General features: G+C 44.3%; 1 protein-coding gene across 3 annotated transcripts; it reads left to right on the top strand.

Annotated features, from left to right (window-relative positions):
* The first annotated feature begins 1,912 nt into the window (after positions 1–1,912).
* KLF4 (KLF transcription factor 4) lies at positions 1,913–9,973 on the top strand. Of its 3 annotated transcripts, XM_081894408.1 has the most exons (5): positions 1,918–2,066; positions 2,256–2,376; positions 4,258–5,200; positions 5,294–5,458; positions 8,367–9,973. In XM_081894408.1, the coding sequence occupies exons 1-5, from the start codon at positions 2,062–2,064 to the stop codon at positions 8,540–8,542; spliced, it is 1,410 nt and encodes a 469-aa protein (XP_081750534.1). In that variant the 5' UTR covers positions 1,918–2,061; the 3' UTR covers positions 8,543–9,973. The 3 variants fall into 3 exon arrangements, with proteins under 3 accessions (XP_081750533.1, XP_081750532.1, XP_081750534.1); XM_081894407.1 differs by having other exon boundaries at positions 1,913–2,066; positions 4,261–5,458; XM_081894406.1 differs by having other exon boundaries at positions 1,915–2,066; positions 4,258–5,458.
* Positions 9,974–10,189: the final 216 nt, after the last annotated feature.

Consider the following 10,189-nt stretch of genomic DNA (forward strand, 5'->3'; position numbering starts at 1 on the left):
ATGGTAACCTGGGGATGGAGAGATGGGGGCAGGCAGGTGTTCTAAAATAAATGAACAAAATCCTTCTCTAAAGGTGCTATCTGAATATCAGATGACGACTCCAGACATTCCAAATGTCCCTATTTTCCAGTGACAGTCCGGGATTTACAGAAGCCGTCCCAGTTTCTGATTTTATCCTAGAATGTCCCACTTTTCCTTAGGATGTCCCTATTTTCGTCAGAGAAATGTTGGCAGGTATGGAGTTATGTGACCCTGAAGCCAAGGAGATAAGTAACTATACAACCTTTAGAAGACTTCTGAAGGCAGCCCTGTATAGCAAAGTTTTTTAATGTTCATTTTTGTTTTGTTTTTATATATATTGGAAGCCACCCAGAATGGCTGGGGCAACCCAGTCAGATGAGTGAGGTGCAATTATTGTTGTTGTTTTCATTATGTTTTTTAATGTTCAGTGTTTTATTATGTTTATATATGCACTGTACTGATGGCTGCAGTATAAATAATAAAATTATTATTATTAAATAGGATGTCCCTATTTTCATCAGAGAAATGTTGGAGGATATGGAGTTATGCAACTCCTGAGCCAAGGACATAAGCATATATGTATGTACAGGGAAGGAGATAAGTATATGAATACCATAGGGATGTTTCTTTTAAAAAATGTTTAATGTTTTATTATGTTTTCATACATGTTGGCAGACTGGCTGAGGCAACCCAGTCAGATGGGCAGAGTATAAATAACAAAGTTAATGTTTTGATTTTCGTAATTGAATAGAACGTCCCTATTTTCATCGGAGAAATGTAATTTATTTTGGGGCGCGGGGGGGGGGAATCACCACTTCTATAGCTAAACTCGACGACTGAGGGAAACGCATTCAAATCACTGCCATCTATGGCTTCCCCCAAACCCCCGCGTAAGAGAAAGGCGCCAGAGCTGACCCAGGAGAGGCACAAAAACTGAATCTATGAGCCGCCCTTCCTTCCCTCTCCCCATATATATCTTTATATTTGTGTGTGTTTTATATACTATTCTCCCTTCACGCACAGCGACCCCCCCCCCTCCCTTTGAAGCCCTCAGGTGCGCGAGACGCCTGGGCGCTGCCCGCTGGCGCGCAACGGCTGAAACGATGCGCGCGCGGCTTTTTTCTCTGTGTGTGTGCGTGTGTGTGTGGCGGGAGGGGGGAGGGCGCAGCGCCTCTCTGAGGCGAGGGCGACGAGCAGAAACACAACGGGCGGCTCTCGGCTGCCTCGCGGGCTCCTCCTCGCTGGCGTCAGCGCCGGGCGCGAGCTGCCAACCAGCTGCTCTGCTGACGTCACGGCCCATCCCTTTGCTCTCTCTCTCACTCTCGCTCTCTCCCTCCCGCCGCCCCCACGTGCTGGACGGGAGAGTAAAGTTTGTTGTTTTCTCCCGTCGCCCGTAGCGACGCGATGCCCCAGCCCCGCCTCTCGGGGGGGGTGGCTGTGGTGGTGGGCGTGGCTCCCGCGGAGGTGGGCGGGGCGGGCGGGAGAGTTTATAAGTCAGCCTGAGGCGGGCGCGCGGCTTGACAGTTCGCAAAGGCCGCGGTGGGCGAAAGGAGCGGCGGCGGCGGGAGGAGTGGAGAAGCCTGAGCGCGTGACGGGGAAAGAGAGAGAGGGAGACCGAGGCAGCGCGCCGGCCCCGCCCGTCAGTTAGCGCAGCCAGCCAGCCAGGGACGTGCGGCGGTGGCTGCGGGAGACTCCCGGACTCCCCTCATGGCAGCGGCGCGAGCAGGGAATCCCCGGGAACCGTCTCGCGCCTTCTTCCAGCCGCTGCTCGCGCTGCAATCTGCTGGAGCAGCTCCGTGGCGGGGCTGCTCCTCATCGTAGGAGAAGCCACCAGCAAAAGCTCGTCCTTCGGCTTTTTAATTTTTTTAATATATATTTTTCTAAAGTTTCTGGTTCGCTTTTTTTTTTTTTGCAACCCAAAGGACAAAAGTTAACAACATCCCGTTGCAGTATATATAAATACATATATCTGTCTATATATATCACACTAATAATTCTATACTTCTGACCTCCGACCAAGCACCGGCCCTTGGCACGTTAATGAGGTGGGTGATGTTTCCCCTTTTTCCATTTTTTCTACCCCCCTTCTTCCCTTTGAGGATGCTTGGATCTGAACTTTGAGCATGCCAGAACCGAATTTGGATATTTTTTTTTCTTTGATTGCGTTCTGTCTGTGGATGAACCCAGGGCTTCGCTGGTTTATTTCACCCTTCTCCCTTCTGACATTTCCGCAGGCAGCCGCCCCACGGCGAGTTTGACATGGCTCTCAGCGGCACCCTCCTCCCTTCCATCGCCACCTTCGCAGCGGGCACGGCCGGCAGGGAGAAAGCCTTGAGGCAAGCAGGTGCCAGTAACGTGAGTACACAACCAGGCAGGGCAGTTGTGTGTGAATGCTGACGGGTTTACTCAGGGATCAAACTAGTGCTAGAGGAGCTCAGCTCCCCCAGAACCTGCGTTTTTGCTTTTAATGGGACATGAGAACGACCTTCGGCACAGGTGTGGAGTGCATTTCTTCCACCAAAGAAACACTGAATCAAAGAATTCCTCAAGCTCCTGTACTGGTGGAATGGGATTCCACGTTAGGGTGGTGCTTCTTGGTGGGCTTGAGTCCCACTATCTTTCTTTTTTTTTTAAGCTAAAGCATTTGGGGCTGGGGTGGGATGTTAGAAGATGGAGGAGATTCCTATAATAGGATGGAATGTGGAAGTTGATCAGGTCTCAACAGAGTTTGAATGAGACATCTTTAAAAAAAACAAAATCCCGGTCTTGTTCGAAAAGGGAGCTATTCCACCCTTTACAATTGTGAAAGCATACACATGGTGGGGTGTTGCAATGTAAATGTATATTCTAACAGCAGCTGCGGGGATATGATCCCCACCTTTTTTTAAAAAAGCAGCACTTTCATCTGACTACAGTACTCTTTTGCTCTCTTGTTCCCTAGACCCTCAGAATGTGTGTAGGCACAATTTAGGAAAATGCTCTTACCTTCGGCAGGGGCGTAGCTGCTCCCTGAAGTTCATTCTGTAATGTGGGATGGTAGGGGGAAAGAGAAACTGGGCTAGATAGATCTGCTTTACCAGATCTGTGCTGCAGTAAATAAGCTGAAATATGCAGTGTATCGCAACCCAGAATCATGGGTGTGGATACATATGTTTTAATACATGGGCAGCCTTGGGAAATATGCACACCTACTCATGTGCTTAGGTTAACTTTTTGTTCGCTTGTCTCAAGCTGATGGCTTGTACCTACAGCTGCTGTTGTATAATGCATGCTGCTTTACAAAACGCCTACGTGTGTTTAATATCAAATGCAGGCAATCTGATTAACATTGTGTGTGCAGTTTTTGTTGATTTGTATTAATTTTTGTGCTCCTTTACAACAGCAGAAAGCCACATGATACCTTTTCTTTTTTAAGTTATGTAAACTTATTGTTTCTCAGTAGTGTCTAAAACATTGCTTTACTAATAAGTAGGTAAATGTAACTTGATTATAAGGGCATATATGTGACTATACATAAACTTAGGTATAGTCACATAAACACACATAAATTTACTAACTGGTGCCTTTAATTTTATCACTACGTCTTGTAACTTTTTGCAGGCAAGTTTCCAACAGACAGTTGGAAAGTTAAATACTTAAAAAAATATTCCATCTAAACCTTGCAACTTCAGGTTTTACAGTAAAACTCCTGACAATCCTTTGAACCCGTAAATTAATATTACAGTGCCCCCCCCAAAAAACCCACACACACCATGTAGCACAGAATGGAGAGGGAAAATGAAAGTTCTCTGCAACATGTCGTGACTTGACAATTGCCTAGTTTGCCTTAAAAGCACATATATCAGAAGTCAAGAGACTCCCAATTTATTCCCCCCTCCCGCAGTGTGTGTTATTTAAGTATTTTCAACACATGATAAAATAGGGGATTGACTATTTCCAGGGTTTCGTTTCACAGTCCTGCAATTCTGCAGCTGATTGCATTGGGCCATGCGACTACTGCTTTGAACAGACTGACAGGTTCACTTCCATCAGCAGAGGACTGTCCCTTGTTGTGTTGTGGCAACTCAGTTGTGTCCCAAAGAGTTGTCTGTGAAAGACTTCTCCCCCTGTTTTGGTGGTCGCTAGGTTTTCCTATACCTTTCCTGCTTTGCGAAACTTGAAAGTTCGGTGTGCTTTCACCAGCACTGTTTTCTCCTTTACCAACACCGTTTTTTCCCCTTCTTTTTCTGCCCACAGAAGTGGCGGGAGGAGCTCTCTCACCTCAAGCGGATTCCCTCTGTGTTCACAGGACGGCCTTACGACCTCTCTTCTGAGCTGGAAAGCAGCACCACAAACAGCAGCAGTGGGGCTATGTCAAGGCGGGAGACGGAGGAGTTGAACGAGCTTCTGGACTTTGACTTCATCCTCTCCAACTCCCTGATGCCCCAGGAACAACCCACGGCTGCTGCCGCAGCAGTAGTAAGCACCACTCCTGGCCCCTCGCCCGCCGTCACGAGCAGCAACTGCCCAACAGTTACCACTTGCGACTTCACCTACCAACTGCAAAGGGGCGATCACACCGGAGGAGAAGGGGGAGCTATGCTGTACAACAGGGAGCAGGCCCCGGCTGCCCCGTTCAACCTGGCTGATATCAACGACGTCTCCCCTTCCGGTGGATTTGTAGCCGAGCTGATGAGGCCAGATCTGGACCCAGTTTATATGCAGCAACAACAACAGCAGCAGCAGCAGCCATCCCCACTGGGCAGCCTGCATGGCAAATTTGTGGTGAAAGCCACCGTGAACATGGGGGAATACAACAACCACATCAGTGTTAGCAAGAACAACCCAGCTGCTGCAACCTCCCCTTGTTCAGATGGACCTGTGCAGCCTCCTATTTATAACCATGTGCCCAGAATGTGCCAAAAAATCAAGCAGGAGGCTGCCCCTTCTTGCACCATTGGCCAATCCCATGGGAATACTCAGAGGGCGCAGCAACACGATTTCCCCTTGGGGCGCCCACTGCCTAGCAGGACTAACCCTCCCTTGACTCCAGAGGAGCTGATGAACAGCAGAGACTGCCACCCCTCCCCGCAGGGCTTAAGTCACCCAGCTCTGCCGCTTCCTCCAGGCTACCACCCTGGCCCGGGATACCCTCCTTTTCTCCCAGAGCAGCTGCCACCAAGCGCGCTCCAGTATCAAGGTCAGTCTCACTATCTAAATGTTTTTGGAGAGCCTGTAAATATGCCTCGCTTGGTACAAGGGATGATGCTGACTCCGCCCTCTTCACCTCTAGAGCTGATGCCTTCTGGGAGCTGCCTCGCCGAAGAGACCAAGCCGAAGAGGGGGCGGCGGTCATGGCCCAGGAAAAGGACCGCCACACACACATGCGACTATGCGGGTTGCGGCAAAACGTACACAAAGAGCTCACACCTCAAAGCACACCTTCGGACCCATACAGGTAAGCCCTGCTCAACTGTGCTGCCAAGGTCCCAGGCATCCCTTTATCTCATGCCCTTATCTCAAAAGCAAATCTCTATAGCCCAACATCAGCTGTGTAAAGGGTTTTGTTTTGTTTTTGCACACCCCACCCAACCTAGTAGGGTTGTTGTATGTGGCTGGAAAGAGGTTTTTCCAGAGAGCTGGCATTTGTATGAAAAAGGCATGTTTGCCCGTGGTGCCATATGCATTTGCCCCGCTGTAACTCTGTGCACCGGTTTTGCAAGTCTTCCAAAAGCTTGCGAAACTTGTTTGGTGATATGATGTTGGGACACACAAAAAAGGAGTCTGCATATTCTATATGCAGCGATGCCTCGTTCATTCCTCTTTTTAACTGCCTTGCTGTGCAATCCCATCCATGTTCGCTCAGAAGTATCCCACTGTGCCTTGTAAGTGAGCTGCTGTGCTAATTGCGCCCTTAAACTCCTGCATCTCCATCAGTCTGAGAGAATCATCATTCTCATGTACCCATGTATACATCTTTTCTCACACTCTAGTTAAATAGGTTTTGGTGGTTTTGGAAATATTAAAACCTGCTAGCCTGTCTAACAGAGGCAAAGGCATGATGGGGATACACACCCTGAGCAACAACACCCCCCTCAACCATATTCTTTTTTTCTTTCTTTTTTGGTGGGGTACCTTTGTGGTATCCATTTTAAATAGTTTCATTCCACCAGTGTATTAAAATATGCATATCTGTGGCTGCAACCAAGATAAGAATTTAAATAGCGGGAGCCATTAAATATCTGGCTTTGCTTACAGATCGGAGGAGTTCGTTAAAATGTCTCTGAATGTTTCAGCCACAGCAAAGGAATTGTTTTGCAGACGTGCAAGATTTTCTTGCCTGACTCTGGCCATGTGGCTAGCTAATTACAAGGTAGCTAGAAGTCCGGAGTGAATTAAGCATGTTTATGCTGATAACGCCACTGAGGTGTTTCTTTTGGGGGAATGGAAATTGCAAATAGCTATAATTCATTTATTTTGTTGGACTTGTTGCTTCTGGTTAAAGAGCTTAGTCTCATTTCGATTTTCTCTAAATCAACAAATGTTAGCTGATTGGCTATGATCTTGGAGACCAACTTCTAATTTGAGACTGTTTTGACTTCAGGGGAAGCAGGGCAGCCCTCCCACAAACTGTTATATTTAATTTCTCCTCAATTCTGTTGTATAAAACGGCTGCCAGTTAGCAACAGACTTGGTTAATTAGCTTCGGAATACATCCAGTTCTGGATTTTCCAGCCAGCCATATAAAGTGATAAAAATAACCAACAGACTTAGTTCTTGCTGCTGAAGTTTATACATTCATCTTACTATGAAATAATTTTTTACTCACAATAATTTACCTTGCTGCTTAACACGTTCACTTGGAAATTAAGTCCCCCAGTGGGACTCAATTAAGTCCCCCAGTGGGACTTAATTGTGAGTAAATATTCTTTGAATGGCAGTATTTGTTTTTCAATTAAATTTGCCAGAATTTGAACATCTTTTCTAATTAATAATAATTAGACTCTCTTAAGAAAAAAAATGGGTGTTATGAGTAAAAGTATAGCAGGTAACCTGTTAGTTCATTGAAGACAGGCTTAGCTCTGAATAAGCAAGTTTAGGAGTGCCTTGTTACGTGTTAATAGTGCTAAAAGCCTAGTTTTTAACATGTATACCTGGAAACAGATTCACTGATTTAAGTGGCGCTTTCACTTGTGTACAAGGATTCTTATTATTATTAGCATCATCAACAACAATTATTAGTTGTACTACTCATAAAATTGACTCAAACTGACTTACAAGCATGATTTAAAATACTAAAGCTAGGGCATAAAGAATAAAGTTAGGGCACTGTCAGCATGGTTAAAATACATTGAACAACACTGTTTCAGTATCTCCAAACTGCTTGAGAACATTGACTTTCAGAGAAACTTCTGATTGATGTCAATTTCCGCATAAGTTCTTGGTTTGATTATATATATAAAAAGGAGAGTGTTTGTTAAGTTTGACAGTGAAGGACTGCAAATAGCTTTCCATCGTTTTCTTTAGTTCCCTGAAAAGTGTGGTTGTAACAACAGTTTGATTGCTAAGCTTACCTGAATGGGTGCAGGTTTCCTTTGTAGTCTGAATACTTACATGCAACATTAATTTTGGAAGCAGTCAAGGCAGAGATCGAGAAACAAAGTATTGTGATTTAACATACTGCCAAGCAATCATTGAAAAAAAGTCCCTTAGATGTTTATGCTTCTAGGTATGTCCTCATTTTATGTAGGCTGGTGACAGATGTTAGTGTGCGAGAATTGGTGGTACAAGTGAGGCATTGTTACCTGTAGTGAACACCAGCTTTGCAAACTAGTTTAATAATACTAGTCCACAGATAATTTTGCTTGCCTAGTCATTTGTGATCAAAAGAAAAACAACAGCAAAGTTTTGCAAAGTTTTCCAGCTTCGCTACCCAGAGGCAATTCTTATTAGCCACAGGTGGCTAGGTATGTGGGTACATTATTTGCAAGCCTGTTTGTTTTATGCCACCGTTCATGGTCAAACAGGTTCTACAGGTTTTTAGAAAACCTGCAGAACTGTTGAAGAGGAATGATTGAGGGATAGGTGTACGCACACCACAGAAAATGCTTCTTATACCACCTTCAGCATTTTGAGGGAAGAAAACTATTGTTTCACCAGCTGAATAAATATGCATGAGACTTTTTCCTTTTCTAATTTGTTCAGCTATAGCGGCTAATGTGAAGCTATAATGACAATAGTCTGATCCTAGGGAAAACTGTCTGTAACTGTGATTGCTGGAACAAACTTATATTTATTGAATCGTATGATGCACCTATATCTGTGAAGGATACAGAAGTAATTGATATGGTTCTTTATTTCTGAAGGTGAGAAGCCCTATCACTGTGACTGGGAAGGTTGTGGCTGGAAATTTGCCCGCTCTGATGAACTCACGCGTCACTACAGAAAACACACGGGGCACCGCCCATTCCAGTGCCAGCGGTGTGACAGAGCGTTTTCCAGGTCTGACCACCTTGCCTTGCATATGAAAAGACACTTTTAAACAGGACGTGGTGAACTTTTTCCTTTACTGCCATGAGAGATTCAGTATTTGACAGCACAAAAGACTGTCTTCCGCCAGAGGGGAGAACTCCACTTTAAAGCACTACAAAGAACCCCAGCGAGGTCTTTCCAAAAAGAAAGCGTGGAAATGAACGGACAATAAAGAAAAGACGAGACAATTGTGGAACTTTTATAGGGGGACAGTGACTGGATCTTGTATCATTCCATTTTTTTTATTGAAAAATCTGACTTGAATCTTTCTGGACTACAGATTGCCAAGGATTGACTGGAAGTCAAGGATATCAGGGTTAAAACGAAACTGTTGAGGGTGGGGAGAATGGGAGATTACGTAGGGAGATGATGGGTGAAGACAGGTGTAACGTTGTAGAGCAGTGGGGGCTGTTCAGCTTTGGCAATTTCTTCATCTCATTCAATCTAAATAACTCCCCCCCCCCCCCACTTTGCCAAGGTTGAAGTCCCAAAAACATGTTTGTGCAAGGTTGCCACAAAAGCTAATGCTGTTCTGCTAATGTGCTTGTGACTTCAGAGACACCTCTCTCTTTTTCTTTGCCCACCACCCAAATTCCTCAAGCAATTTTGCAACAGTTCTAAAACTTTCATTTTTTTAAGGAGAAGAGAGAATGTGTGAAGGTAGAACTTGCACTTACCTTTATTTTATTTTTAAAGCAAGGAATGTGGGGGGAAATGGACAAAACTGACACCAAACCTCACCATTTAACTTCACAGAGGATAAATGTCGTGCAAAGTGGGGGGAAATGAGGGGGGGAGGTTGCCTCACACCATGGCTGAAGAATCCACTGTGACTTCTCTTTAAATGCTATGTCTGTCTTCACCCTAAATTCCCTTAAGATTTATTTTCAATGCAATATTGTAAACATGTTGTAGTCTTGCAATTTCTTTTTCCTTAAAAAAAAAGCCATTACTAAACTATGTCAAATGAGGAAGAAGAAATTCAGGTACAGAGTTATGGTTAAAAGTCTATTTTCATGGTGCTGAATGACTTTTGGTTCTTAAGGTACCAAAAATGCCAAAGTTCTCAACTGCTGCATATTTGACAAGGAAATACGTTTGTCTTCCGATCTACAGTTAATGATGACCTAAGTCAGGTTGATAAACCTGGCTTATTTGTGTTTGTCTCTCTTTTAATCTTCTATGCAGACAGTCTGTAATGCACTGTGGTTTCAATGTGCAATAATTTGTACAATGGTTTATTCCCAAATATGCCTTAAGCAGAACAAATATTTTTTTCTATATGGTTCTTTACATAATAAATATGTAATATAAATTTAAGGAGACTTCTATTTTGTATATTTGTAAACTATGAAGTGAAAAATGAACATTTTGTCAGAGTTTGTATTTTGCATATTCATTTTTGCTGAAAATAACTTTTAAATAAACCTATTTTATCTGAGTGCTTTTTCCTTCTTTCTGAATCATGTTGCATTTAAAGCGCTTCATTTAAGGCGCTGCATTTAAGCAGCGTTTTATAGAGCAGTAGTGCTTACTATCTAGCTCTATGCATGTTTATTCTTATACAACCCCTGTTGAGTTCAATGAAGCTTACTCCTAAAGGAAATTACTCTAGGTCGAAATTCAGTGGATAATTATTATGGATAATACTGGCTTC

This window comes from Podarcis melisellensis (assembly GCF_964234715.1).
Source record: "Podarcis melisellensis genome assembly, chromosome: 17".
Taxonomy (NCBI): domain Eukaryota; kingdom Metazoa; phylum Chordata; class Lepidosauria; order Squamata; family Lacertidae; genus Podarcis; species Podarcis melisellensis.